The following is a 14657-nucleotide window of genomic DNA, read 5'->3' on the forward strand; positions in this document are numbered from 1 at the left end:
CATTGTGATTTGTTACTACTCTTTGCTAGGAAGAAAGGGGAGCAATTGTTATTGTTCCTTTTTAATTCTTGGGAGGTACTGAGATATGATGGTGATGAGCACCATAAAATAACCTAGATACCCAGACTGCTTTTTGAAACAGAGGCTGAGATGTAGTATGGAAATCCTACACTGTATCACATGTGTTTTCTTATTTTATGTTGTTTTCTATAGAATAGAATAGGCTTTGAATAATTCGTCATTTGTGGCTTTGATTGACTTATTTTTCTCACAAAATATTGAAGTTTTCAAGAGTGTACGTTTTTGTCACTTATGTACCTAATTGATCACCATCTTGTTTACTTCGAAAAGTGGGGCAGGAGTTGAGGGGGCTGGAGCTGCAGGGAGTGGCAGCCCCCAGACCTGGTCTCTGAGCCTGCGTAGGAGCTGCAGGGTGTGGAAGCCCCTGGCCCCAGCTGGAGCTGCTGGGTATGGGGCAGCACCCCGGAGTCCTGGCAGGTGCTGTGGGCAGCGGTAGCAGCTGCCAGCCTGGGTGCCCCGAGCCTGGGCAGGAGCCGCAGGGGGCTGCAGCCCCCAGCCTGGGTGCCCCAAGCTTCAGCAAGAGCCATGGGGGGCAGAAGCCCAGAAATTCAGCTTCTGCACTTTGGAGGTGGGTCTGATCTCTCTCTGATAACAACCATGCAGGCAAAGCACAAGTCCTGTCCCTTCCCAGCCTGGCTGATTTCAGGGAGATCAGATTTACGGGAAAGGGCTTATTTCACAGGTCAGGAAATGTTTTTCACAGTGGTGAAATTGGTAGGGCCCTATACATATGCATGTCTGTAAGTAAAATTGCAAAATAAAATGACCCGTTTCTTTGCTTTTAACTGTAAGATTTCTCCTTTATGCAGCTGTCTTGCCAAAAGGCACTGTGTAGACTTTATGGATCTGAGGTATTGAATGCCCCTGTATCCTTGTAAGTGTTTTAAAGTGCATAATTGGAGCACTTGAGCATAAAACTACAATTATATATTTCTCTGTGTTAATTTTGTGTACAGTTAAAAGTTGAGTTCAGCATTGGCCATAAATGAGAGGGGGAAGCCTTTTGATTATGAGTGCAAGAGTGTGTTTAGTGACTGCTTTAGCAAAAATGGTATTCATAGAATGACCTGAAATGAAAGGAAAAAACATTTCTGATCAAGAAATGTGGAGGAGGAAGGAATGCATGTGAGTGCACAAGGGATTAGTAAACACGCATTGCATCAAGAGAATAGTAGATACTCTGAACATACATAGTGTTAGAGCGTAATAACTGACTTGCACTTAGTGTAAGTACTTGTGGGGAAAAGTCCTGTTAATTTGACTTTAGGTAAATGGACTTGGTGATTGAAAAAGCCTAACATTTAAAAACAATGGGAATGGTGAGTTTTTAATGAGTAATGTTTTGACTGTAATGTATCTTGTGTGTGTTCCTGTGTTCTCTTTCTTATGATCCCTTATGTCTTGGCAGTCGGATTATCTTTATTTACAGACACTTAAATTCATTAGTTGGTGTACAAGATTTATTCGGGATAACTAGTACAAGGAATAATATATTCCTAGAATGAGATGATGATTGTAAAAAAACACCAAAAGTGATTGTAATTATACAAGGACTGATTATCTATTGTAGGTCATCTATTAAATCTGACTTAACAAGCTGTTTGTTTGGAATATGTAAGTATTAATAAGTTTTTTAATTAAAGAATAGAGTTTGGATAAATCAAAGGGCAAAATTTTGTAACTACAAGGAAGGTGGGTTCTTGAGTTATTTTGTTGTAAAAACAACAACAACAACCCTACTACGGTGGCAGCCCATGCTATGGCGGTATCATTATTGCAAGATTGTAGTGTTTCAGATCTGTATCTAAGTACTCTTTTATTTAAGAAGCTATAGTCCTTCCACCTGCCCCCAATACAGAGAGGGGTTGGCGTCAGTATAGGAAATATGTACATTTTTCTATTTTTGTTATTGCTCATGATGTGTGGCCTAACCCTGAAGGACAGGGGAGGTGTGTCTGTGGTTGTTCTCATTTTCTTAAAGCAAATCAAAACATAAAGTACCCTGAAGTGTTTGGCTATATTATTGGGAACTGCCCTTTATCAGCAGGTTTTTTATTACTTTCCAGCATAACATTATGCCAGGCTGGTGGTAATGTTGATATACTCAAATTTACTTATCCAGTTGGTTCAGCCAAGTATTCTGTTTGCCTCAGAATTCCTTGCTGTGGGGTATTTTTAGTCTGTTGTAGCATGAAAAATATGTTTTTGATCTTGCTGTGATTTCAGAAGCGAGCAAAATGTGGACTCTAGAAATTACCAGATTTGTCATAGAGATCACTAAACATTGATATGGTACTCAAGAAAGTAATACCTCTTTCTTTTGTCTATTTACCTCCTGTACTATTGGCACGAGTTGGTGATTGAAATCCATTATGAAAGCACAGTGATTTTATAGCTTTTTCTTTGGTTGGACATGTGGGAGGCTCTCAGTGATTAAGAGTGAGATATCTCTTAGAAAAGCGGAAGACTAGAACCTGAGACAACCTACCTTGCTGTCAGCAAGTCTCATTGTGCTGACTCAGACTAAGGCACTGATGTCAGAATTATGGGTGTTAGCTAGAAAGTGTTACTATATTTGAGCTTGCTGGGGCAAAACCAATAGAATTGTTTAGAAAACACCAAACATAATTTGTTCCCTTTACTGTTAGGTGTGTACCTATATATTGAGCATGAGTTTTTGAACTGGGTGTTTGGACTGTGGGAATCCTACCCTTCTTTCTCCTCTGTATTCACCATATTTCCCAGGGGAGTATATGGCTGTCACGGTGCAGGACTCACCCCTCTGGTGCCTCCTGCTGGGCTTCCAGGGAAATAGCGTTCCAGCCTCTGGAGCGCCCTCTGCAGGCCAGTGTACTGCTTGTCGCTGACCCCCATGTCCCTCCCAGCCCCCAGTGCCCCTTTTACCCAGGGTGCTGCCCCCTGGCAGTACCCCCACAGTCTCTGAGTCTTCCCTCTCCGGGGAACCCCCACCCGCTATCCCCACCTTGCCTCAGTCTTTGGCTAATGCCAGTCACCATTGATCCGCCGCACACTAGGGCAGACTGCAGTGTATAAGCCAATCATCACAGGCAAGGGGGGTTTGGACCTGCTGCCTCTGCCTATCTTTGGGCTGCCCCCTGCAACTCCAGTACCTATCTGGCCTTACACTAGGCCTGCAGCCTGGGAAGTTTCCAGGCCAGAGCTCTCCAGCTCCCTTGGTCTTCCCCCAGCCCTGCTCCACCTCGGGTACTCTGGTACACTCCACAGCTAGAGAAGACTGTCTGCTCCTGGCCCACTGCCCTCTTATAAGGGCCAGCTGAGCCCTGATTAGGGCGTGGCCACAGCTGAGCCTTCTTCCCCCAATCAGCTTGGGAACTGCTTGCTCCCAGCCACAGCCCTCTCCCAGGGCTTATTTCAAGCCCTTCAGGCCACCCCGCTACAATGGCCTACGGGAGTGTGGAGGAGGTGACACCACAGTCCTCATGCATCAGAGAATTTGAAGCGACCCACAGTGTTGCAGAGCTGTTCTTTCAAGTGCACGATCAAGAACAGTCCTTCTTTCTCAGTGTATGAAGAGGACAAAAAATAAGTTTTGCATATAGTTTTTTTTTTTATGGTAGTATTTTTATTTAAGTAATAATGATCAAGGTACAGGTCATTTCCAGGATATTAATGACCAGCTGGGAGGAGTTGATGGCCAAAGGCTGTGCCTTCAGCCATTAATCACAGCCAGTCATTAATGCCTAGGAAATGCCCTGTGTTGAAGCCCTTACTGCTATCACCAGACGAAAATGAAAATAAACATAGACTTTTTATTTTTTTTAAATAATGGTTGATGAAATTTTACTGGATATGGATATAATAGTTCTAGAGAATAAATGTCCTCTACTTAAAAAAGGCAGTTTGCTTGACTCTTTCATCTTTCCATTCAGTTGTTAACAAAACTTTTTAAAAAATCAAGACAGAAATATGTAGGAGAACTGATATTTTAGTAGATATATATCGAGTACATCTGTTTTAATACACAAAAAAGTGGTTTTTTAAATGTGGCTGATCATAACAGCTCTTCTGAAGGTTTTATGTGGGTCTTGGACCATATTGCTTTACTGTGAGGTATTGTATCAGTCTGATGGGTATGGGTATAAAAAAATTATGGAAATGCCCAGCTGTGTTTGATTTGATTTTCAGTCGTTGGTAACTTACACAAAGGACCAAAATGTCTTTCTTTGTAGTTTTAGTATGAACTGCAGTGCAATATACAAAGCAACTATATTGTGCTCTTATGTGAAAAGGTTTTTCTCCCTGTTGTTTTTAGACTCATCTGTTTCTCCCTTCCTTTAAACAGATTTTATAAATATGCAGAGATTTTTTTTTCCTGTTTAAAAATAATAGTTCTTCTTCAAGTATATTTCCGTGTGGGTGCTCCACCATAGGATGCATGTGTGCCCATGTGCTCTTGACTGGAGAATGCAAAGCAGTGTCCACGGGCCCACACCAGCACAGAACAGCACTTTATGCTTCCAAAAGAGGGCATATAAGGAGGCGTGAACCACTCAGTTCCTTCTCAGCCACCTGCAGCTCAAGATGGAGCAATTGTGTGTCAGCTGTTCTCAGCTTCCCACCTTTTTTACACAGACATTTTATTCTGAGTTTTTTCCCTTAGTTAGTTTAGTTATTTTATTTCTCTTTTTCTTTTAGTTCCAGTATTGTTTGGAAGGGGGGGCTATACCCCCTTTTGATTTTAGGACCCCAAGTTTTGGTCCTTTAACACTCTGGGTTATACCAAAGTTCTCAGGATTTAAGCCCTGCTAGGCCTTTCCCCTAGTGAAGGACATTCAAGCTGCCTTTGCTGCCTTGGAGACACCCACATCCTGTAAAAGTGTAAGGTCTGAATGGAGTTAAAAGCTGGTCTAGAAAAGACAGAGAGGCTAGATGGAAGCTCCTTCTAATGGAACATTCACAAGCCTCAACAGGGTCCACTTCTTCCCCTGTACATTGACCTCAACATCCCAGGCCTCTCCAGTGGCTGTTGGAGTTCCAGCAGCACCTCCAGAGGCTAGGACTTCGAAGTGCCACCCCAATCAACACAAAATGTTGCCTTTTCTGCTCCAAAGAAAAGACTGTAACTCACTGGGAGATTCTCTGATAACACAAAAAGAAAAGGAGTACTTGTGGCACCTTAGAGACTAACAAATTTATTAGAGCATAAGCTTTCGTGAGCTACAGCTCACTTCATCGGATGCATCTGATAACACAATGGCCCTGTACATTGCTGTGTGCTTACCTACCTCTACCTCTTTTTCTCAAGACATCATTCAGACTGCAATAGGAAAGAGCTAAGGTTATTTTCATAGCCATCCTGATTACGGTGCTCAAATCTCCTTCAGCTCTCTGTGGCAATACTTCTCCGCCTTCTTCTCAGGAAGGATCTCCTGTCACAAACTCTGGGATCCTGATTCATCGCAACCACTCCTCCTTGAACCTCAGAGCATGGTTCCTAGATGGATCTCAAGCATGTAGCTTACCGGTTCAGATAAGGTCCAGTCTGTTTTCCTAGCTAGCAGGAAACCTAGTACCCACAAAATTTACCTTCAAAAGTGGAAATGCTTCTCTTCACTCTTCTCAAGCATCAGAAGTTCCACTCTCCAAAATCTTAGATTGACTCTTGGATTTAAAGATTCAAGGTCTGTCAATGAGCTCAGTCAGAGTACATTTGACTGCTGTCAAAGCCTTCCACCCGGCCATCGAGGGCTTCCCAGTTTTTGCCCACCATACTACGACCAGATTCTTTAAAGGTTTACACAACCTTTTTTAACCCTGTATGGAAACCCCACCCCCACCCCCAGTGGAAACTTAATTTGATTCTTAATTCCCTGAGGAAATGCCTCTTTGAACCAATGGTCACCTCTCCCTCTCCTCTCCATCACTTTGGCTAAATGAATGAGAGAGCTCGGTGCCCTCATGGCAGACCCACCATTTTCTACCTTGTATAAAGACAAGGTTACACTGTGCCCCCATTCTCACTTCCTCCCTAGGGTCTCTTCAGAATACCATATTAATCAAGAAATCCATCTAGTGGTGTTCTACCGAAAGTCTCACGCCTCCAAAGAGGAAACCAGCCTGCATATGCTAGATGTCAGAAGGGATATTGCCTATTACTTGACAGGATTAAGACCTTCAAGGCCTCTCCTGGATTATTTGTATCATTTGCAGAGAGGGTGAAGGGACAACCCTGTTTCTACTCAAAGACTGTCAAAGTGGGTTTCAGGTTGCATTTTAACCTGTTATGAATTGCTGGGATGCAACCCCGTCACAGTGACAGCTCACTCCACATCTATAGCTCTACTGAAAAATGTTCCGGTAGCAGGTATCTGTAGGACTGCAATTTGGTCTCCCATTCACATTTGGCCCAACATTGTGCCATCGTGCCTGCTTCCAGGGATGACACTACCTCTGGTGATGGAGTCTTCTGAAGCATCTTGGACTTGCCTCTTCAGCACTCACCTCCTTGTTGAGTTTACTGCTTGGGAATCTCCTACAGTGGAGCACCCATAGGGACATATACTGGATGAAGAAGGAGAGGTTACTTACCTTACAGTAACTTGAGTTCTTCATGATGTTTTGTCCCTATGGGTGCTCTATCTCCTGCCCTCCTTCCCGTTGGCTGTGGAGGCTCTGTTTCGTAGTGGAGAAGGAACTGAGTGGCAGTGGGTCCACACCTTCTGATATGCCATTGTTTGGAATCATGAGCTGCTGCACTGCGCAGGTCCTGTCCTGCAGACACTGCTTTGCATTCTCCAGTTAAGACCCCCCAAAGGCCTGTATGCATCTTGTGTGGATCAGCCATAGGGTCAAAACATCTAGAAGAACTCAAGTTACTGTAAGGTAAGTAACCTCTTATTTTTATTAGTGACATAGATTTATTTAGCATTTATAGCAGATGTAAATTTCATCAATTCATGACAAGGGAATCAAAAGTGTTCTTTTTGGAAGGAGAGAGATTACCTTTCTGTAGACAAGATTGACTATTTTGTGGTAATAGTCTTTATTTATTTGGCTCTCATCATGAAGAATAGCAAACGTATTCAAAATCTCAGTACATCAAAAATATATCAATACATAAAACATAAGTATTATTCCGTAATATAGGTTCATGCAAAAAAACTATGTTAATGCAATATGAAGTTGGCACAACTAAGAAATCAGAAAACATAAATGCTAAGATTCCAGCACCCACATTAACTCAGTCACATTTCACATCCTATATTTTATGAAATACATTTTACAACATAAATCTGGAATAGAAGGTACTATATATGTGCAACATGGCTCAGTTAATCTGGCAGTTTGAACCTTGATGTTTGTATTTCCTGACTGGGGATTTTTAAACTTCAGCCTTAATGGTGGGGGGGGTTTATTGGCTTTTTTTTTTTTTTTTTTTGCATCTAATTTTTCTATTTTGTTTCTTTTAAAAGAGGAAAATTGTCTGTACTAAGAATGAGTTAGCTCAGGATGTTTCAATTTAGACAAGAGTAGGAGGCATTACATTATTCCAGGGAGGGAGTGCTTTATGACATGTATATGTCTTGTGCAGCATACCTTCCTCTGGCATGTCTTTTTTGGAGGCATGATGAACATCCGTACTGTCAAGGCTCCATCCTTTCTCATCCACCTGTATAAGTGGCTCTGCAGAGCCTACTGCTCTGCGTACAATGGAAGCAGTGTTAAGGCACACCAGTATAATGGACTGTCTAACACATCCTTATTCCCTTGTGCTGGCCCACAGGATGGTCCATAATCTGGCCCAGTATTAAAATTTAAATGGTCTTAATTAATTTTAATGGTCTTTGAAGTTCAGACCTCAGTGTTAAAAGTGAGTTTAAAAGTTTAAAAGTGTTAAATTCCCACATTTGGTGCTACTGTTCATCTGGAGACAATATCATATTTGGCCGGGCTAGAAATACAGGAGCACATAGATTAATCTCATGACTAAGGTATCTTCATAATAACAAAGGTAAAATTTAAAATGAAAGATTAGAATTTGCAGAATATTGCAGTATACATTTAAAAATTTAAAGATACCTTATAATCATTGGGCATGGGATTTGTTTCATATGCCATTGAGGTCAAGACAGAATTTTTATTTAGAATTATTTTTAGGATTTTAGTGTGTGCTCTTCAGTGAGAAGTATCTGCAGCCTTTATGAAGCAAGTACCTGTACCAGCAGGAATGGGTTGGATGCAGTGATGTCACAAAAGAGGCTGAACTTCACTAAGCTGTGTTAGAATCTTACTCAATTCCCACTGAGCATGTTCCTAAAAGTATTTGTCTCCCGGTTGCTAATGATCTTTTAAATTTTTTAATTTATTTGTAAACCAAATGAAGGTACTAGTCCTTTCTGAAAAGACTGTGCTTATATTGACTCTCAGTTTTCAAATATTATTTATTCATTCTGTAGCTAGATAAAACCAACATGGTTAGAATTATTTTTTAAATTTCTATTTATTTATTTATTTATTTATTTATGCGACAGTTAAAATGTATTTTTATGCATACTCAGAAGTGGCAAGAGGACTGTTGCTTAAACTTTTAGGGAAAAAATTTCCTTTTGTCAGACATTTAATTCTTTTACATGGAAATTTCCAATGTTAATGTTTCAGAAAGCTACCAGTATATGAAATCAGATGTTTATAATGGAAAGTATTTGATCATCTTAATTATAACTGTCACTATTAGTGATCACTGTAAAATAAAAAGAAAATTTGCGACACCATTTTATTAACAGAGGAAATGTTCTTTCTTAGCTTGCAGTGTGAAACACCATTACACGTAAACACAATTTTTTCTGGGAATCCAGAAAAGGCTCCCCTTTCTTGCTGACTACAACCCCTGCCTTTGGCATTCAGATTTTCTGTTGCTTCAGAGATATCTGATAGCAGCCAATTGTCTTAATTTATTAACCAAAAAGTCTTACCAGACAAGGCAGAAAATGCCCGAGTTGGGGAGTACCAAACTGTCCCACAATTTTTAAACTAGTCTGTAAAGATCTGGACTCTTCTGGAGATAAGACTACCAGCCAGCGGGATTCTCCTAGGCCTTCCTCTCCATAGGGCACCAAAATAGGGCCTCTGTGTAAGATCCAAGAGAGCAACAACGCCCAGTCTTACTCGGACACTTCCCACACCTTCAGCATGGACACAGGTGTCTAGGCAGGATGAGATGTTCAGGTAGAGCCCACAGTCTCTGTTCACAGGTCTTTGTGATGGGGTCACTGACGAGACCCTTCTACTTGAGAAATCCAATAATAGCTCTTGGCCAATATTATTAGAATATTTATGCTAATATACTAATTCTGTTACATTTTATTTTATAAATAATGGCCATACAGCTGTCTAATGGCCCTTTACCTAATACTTTGATTTCAGCTATGGATTGTGCATGCAAAGAATCACTTGAAACTTCCATTACTGTCAAGATATTGCCTGGACAAAGAATGTCTGTCATAAGACCCCTTGTTCAAGCAAGGATGAAAGATTATGGGCTGAGTTATTGGTTTAATTGGATTTTTCCCGCCCCTTCATTCTAGCTGTCAATTTGGTTTCTCTTTCATTCTCATCCTTTCTTTCTTAGCAGCCAAAGCAGTTTAATCACTGATGGTCAGTCACACTCCTCCAAAAAATAATGCTATTTGCACTGTGCAAGTCAGATAAAAGGGGTCATGGTATAATTATTACAATGTCTGTGCTTCCCTAGAAACAGATTAAAGCGCTGATCTGTTCTCCCTGTACCTTTCCAAGAATTCATGTGCTAACGTAGGAGAAGAAAAGCGTTCTGAATTTTGATCTCCTGAGTTGTGAAGGCTACAAAGAATGTGGGTCTAATAGTGAAAGATGAGGGCTTCACTAGAAAGAAAGCTTATGCTCAGGTCATTCACTGCAAGCAGAGTAAGTAATTGGCTTCAGATTTGTTTTGTTCTGGGGAGATTTTAATTACGTTTTTTTATATGCTGTTTAATAAGCATTTGTCCACAAGCAGTACCTTGTTATCCTGGTCTGTTAGACAGGGGATTAATTTCCATATTGTTGTTGTTGTTGATTATTGATTTAAATAGCAACACGAAATTGTGGTAGGTGTTTTACAGAACAGAACTGACAGTGGTCCCTGATCCAAAGGTTGCACAGTCTAAATGTGGACATAAGATAATGTGCGAGAAGAGTGAGGAGAAGTGAAGGACGAGTATGACATAAATAAGATCCTGGGGTTGCTTAGGTTCATTGTGTGTGCGTCTTGGGTATGTCTACACTGCAATTTAAAACCCGTGGCCGGCCCGTGCCAGCCGACTCGGGCTCAGGCTAAGGGGGTGTTTAATTGCGGACTAGACGTTTGGTGTCAGGCTGGAACCTGGGCTCTAGGACCCTGTGAGGTAATTAGGATCCCACAGCTAGAGCCTGAATGTCTACACCGCAATTAAACAGCCCCTTAGGTTGAGCGCCGGAAGTCCAAGTGAGCTGGGACAGGCCAGCCGCTGGTATTTAATTGCGGCATAGATCTAACCCTTCATGGCTGTATTCTTGTTTTAATTGAGGTGATAAGTATACGTTTTGAGAAGGTGGGAAGGTATGTGCGAGTGTACAAAAAAGGGCGATTATGGAGACATGGTGAAGGTGAGTAGAGTGCAAACTAATGGAAGAGGAAAGGAACAGGAGCACAAGCACCAAAGGAATGGTTACATGGATGCAGTGCTGTGGGGTTAGCAAAATGTAATTTTGGGGCAGTATGGACAGAGCAACTTCCGGCAAAAGTTCATAGTTGTTTTCATTGCCTATCTAATATTGTTGTATCAACTACTGATCCCAATGCAGAACAGCTATGTACTAATAAACTCAGTAAGCAGATTCACCCTATGCACCAAAGAAACAATGCATGGACAGTAGTGGGAGCTTGTTGAAACTCTACCAGTTCACTGCAACTGTTATTCATTGTTATTCAATGCTTGCAAGACTACTTAAACTTCAAAGCCTACTGACACAGACCTTACAAGTTCAGTGGTGGTAGCACTGAGATGATACCTCAAGCACCAATCTTTTGGGGAGGGTTAAGTGACTTGATTTCATTTATAACATGAAGTCTTCATAGGTGTGATCTGTTATGTGCACTATTTTGTTTGTTCTAGCACCTTTGGCAAGTTGCTGGTGTATGTTTATGTATTATATTGTTTGTTTGTACAAAATGGCATTCCTCTTTGGAAGCACACCTTAGAATTGTGGTGTTTTTTTCATAATTCTACTTCTTGATCAGCTGATCAGAACAATTCCTGCAGTAGGTTAGCCTTGTGCCTACTCAAAATAAATGTCTTCTATTTAAAATTTTTGCTGTTTTTATTTATTTAGGTTGAGACTAGACATTACGGAATTGTGACTGTCACTAGGATATACATTCATAAATTGCGGTAGCTGATTTCCTTGTACATTCTTGCTGAGAAGAAAGTATCTTGGGTACTAAAAGTGATACTTTGCAAATAGATCTGAGCACTTCTATTAACTGCTTGGTAAAAAGATTGGTAATATTGAGCCAGATTTGTGGGTGAGGACTCCACTTCTTGAGGTTAGTGTGCGACTGTAACCTTGCTTGGTTTCATATGATTCCACCTCCTGACTTATATATCTGCTCTGCTTGGCTCTTCTAACAGATGCCGCCTCAGTATGGTCAGCAAGGTGTAAGTGGCTACTGCCAACAGGGCCAACAGCCATATTACAACCAGCAACCGCAACCTCAGCATCTGCCACCCCAGGCACAGTATCTGTCGCAGGCCCACCAGAGGTACCAGACACAGCAGGTAAGCATAGTCACCCACTGCTCACAGCTACAACATTGCTCTAATTAAAAAAAACACAACATGTAGAAGATGGAAGATTTTCCAAATGGGTACTATTCCAAAAGGAAAAAACAAAACAAAAAAACCCCCAAACCCCACCCTCCTATAAACTGTGAACTTAAAACAAAGCCTCAGTGGTCTTGGAAAGTGTTGGTATATATAGGTGTATCTGTTTCAAGCTTTGCTTGCAATCTGTGTGAATTTAGAATAAAGCCAGTCTTACATTCCCTTCAACTATCCCCTCCTTTTAAAAAAGAGGTAACATACTTCATTGATTTAATGTAAGTGTGGGTCACAGACTTCCATGTGTCTTGTTTTAAAATTCTTTGCAAGTCATTCTGGTGGTGCCTCCTTCAGCTGATGTGATCACTGTTGGTTTTAAAAAAAGAATAGGTGGAGCTGCTTCTTCAAGGGAGCTGGTGGGGAAGAAAATACATTTAAAACAGCACTTCACTTTCCTCATTCCACACATCCATTTAGCTGTGCTAAATAACCTGATTTCCATGCCAGTTACTGTTTTGTGTTTATACCCAGCCATGGCACCCATATGAAACATTTATTTTCATTGAAGCTGCTACAAATACGGCATTATTTATTGGCTCGATTTTTTTTTTTTTTAAAGACAGTCTTCTTTTAAAATGTGATCAGGAGCAATAATGGCTGTCTTAATATGCTAGAACTTGAGGAATGCCTGTGCAAGGCATCCTGGACTGAAGAGGCCTTGGGTGCCCTTAGTTCCTGTAGCTGTACTTGTAGACTTAAGTTCCAAATATAGTCCCAGCAATGTTAACCACAGAGGGACTGCCTGCCTGGGAGAGGAAGGAAGACGAGAGGAAAATTAAACCAAAATATATTCAGTATCCTGAGGGATCTAACTAAATTGAGTTGCTAAAGACTAGGTGCCTCTGGAAGAACTGTGCAGTATCATCACTCTCTGCAGTTCACTGGTGGACGATCCCTCAGGCACAGTTACTTAGCATACCAGGGGCAGGGGAGAAATATTTGCTTGTGATAAAAATACACTATGAAACAAACTAACAAGAGAAGCCATGTAGCTCGAATGTTGTTGTCTTCCATACTCAGATTTTAAAGTAAGGCTAAAATATTTTTACTGCTTTATTAAAATTAGATAAACAGATGATTAAAACAAATTTCATTGGAAATAAATTCATTTTAATTAAAACACTGCAGCATTTATTAAATACAATTCTTAGGCATACCAGTCGTACAGTTGTAAGCAGCTCCATCATTTAAACATGTAACTATGATTTCAAATATGAAATTGTAGTTCTGTCTTTACATTTAATTTCCTCCTTTTCTCCATTTTCATTGACATTAAATAAATGATTTCTCAACCTCTGATAGGAAATTTTGATTCTGTTGATGTAAAAACTTTGACTAAGTCAGTTGGCAGGCAGAGACATAGTAATACAGCACATGGTGATCTGTGGTTCGACGTTAATAAGAGCACTGCCAATAAGGGCGCACAGCTTTGCAAGTTGACATATCTCCAATCAGCCACCTGACAAACTGAATCAGTTTGTGGCTGCCCAGACGCTTGATCATATGTTGAATTGTTGTCACTTGAGCATGTAACTTGAACATTTTAATCTGTTTAAAAATCATATAATTGTTGAATGTAACACAAAATGTATGTATCTAATAACAAGTAATCTGGTTATCCCGATGGTGCATGGCTCATTGATGATCCCTGCCACTGTGTCCAGTTCAGTGAAATTTTGTGCAGTTGTTTTTGTATACCTCAACAAATTAAGGAGATTACACAGAAGTAGTTTGGGGGAAGGGAGTAAGTGGAGAGAGAGAAAAGGCACCCAAACTGGGATTGAGCCTCTGGCTGAATATTTGGCCGCTACGGGGATTCAAACTTCTGTGTAACTCAGCTGCTTGGGACGAGTTGTTCCAATGGGGTTTCTATGTAACACACTTAAGTGTGTCATATTTCCATGTGGTGCCTACTCCACACAGAGGTTAAGAACATATGACTTGAACCACCTAAGGGAAGGATGCCTTTAGATAAAGTGATTGAGGCCTGTGATTTTGGTACTGAAGTTCAAGGGTTCTGTCTCTACTGAAGACCTCTGCTGGGATTATTACAACGTGGTGGGTAACATTACATACAAAGATACTAGCAAAAACTTGGAAGGTGTAGTTTAATTTTTCCTGATGAAACAGTTCAGTAACTCCTAATTCTTTTGAAAGTGTGATTTTAAAAAAATGTATTTCTTCTTTTAGTGCTAGGCCCTACATGTATTCTACATGTGGGTATGCAAGTGTACCATGCTCCTGAGATCAGAGAGTTCTATCAAGTAGTGTCTTTTGGTCTGCACCTGCATGGTTGCTCTCCTGCTCCAAACTGCCAGTATAAGAGGAAGTGCAGTCTGATGCCTCTTCAGTTCCTTCTTACCAGCTCATTGCCTGAGTTAGAATCCATTATGTCTGAAGCTACATCCATCTTTATTCTTCAAAACCTATTGTAAACATATATTATAAATAGTTTCTTTTAGTATTCTTTGTAGTGTTAGGTTAGTGTTCAGTCTAGTTACTGTAGTTTGGTTCTCCACTCCTTGGGAAGTTTTTCCCCACAGACAAAGACTATGCCTACAGTTCCAGAGTTTAAGAACTGCATCTCCTGCCCTCCCCCCCACTCCTTCTTTGTGAGTGATGACCACCAATGTTGCCTTTACTGCTTTGGGGAAGCTC

The 14657-nt window shown here is 40.8% G+C and overlaps 1 protein-coding gene across 24 annotated transcripts in view; it reads left to right on the top strand.

The window, feature by feature from the left end:
• Positions 1 to 14657, top strand: part of ARID1B (AT-rich interaction domain 1B) — a 409836-nt gene that overhangs the window by 74754 nt on the left and 320425 nt on the right. For 23 of the 24 annotated variants that reach the window (XM_038394479.2, XM_038394489.2, XM_038394491.2 and 20 more), the window contains exon 3: positions 11751 to 11897. The exons of the other annotated variant lie outside the window; for it this stretch is intronic. In XM_038394479.2, coding sequence (XP_038250407.1) covers positions 11751 to 11897 — 147 coding nt within the window. The remainder of the gene's footprint in view (positions 1 to 11750; positions 11898 to 14657) is intronic. 24 annotated transcript variants of the gene reach the window in all.

The sequence above is a fragment of the Dermochelys coriacea genome, chromosome 3, assembly GCF_009764565.3.
Source record: "Dermochelys coriacea isolate rDerCor1 chromosome 3, rDerCor1.pri.v4, whole genome shotgun sequence".
Classification (NCBI taxonomy): domain Eukaryota; kingdom Metazoa; phylum Chordata; order Testudines; family Dermochelyidae; genus Dermochelys; species Dermochelys coriacea.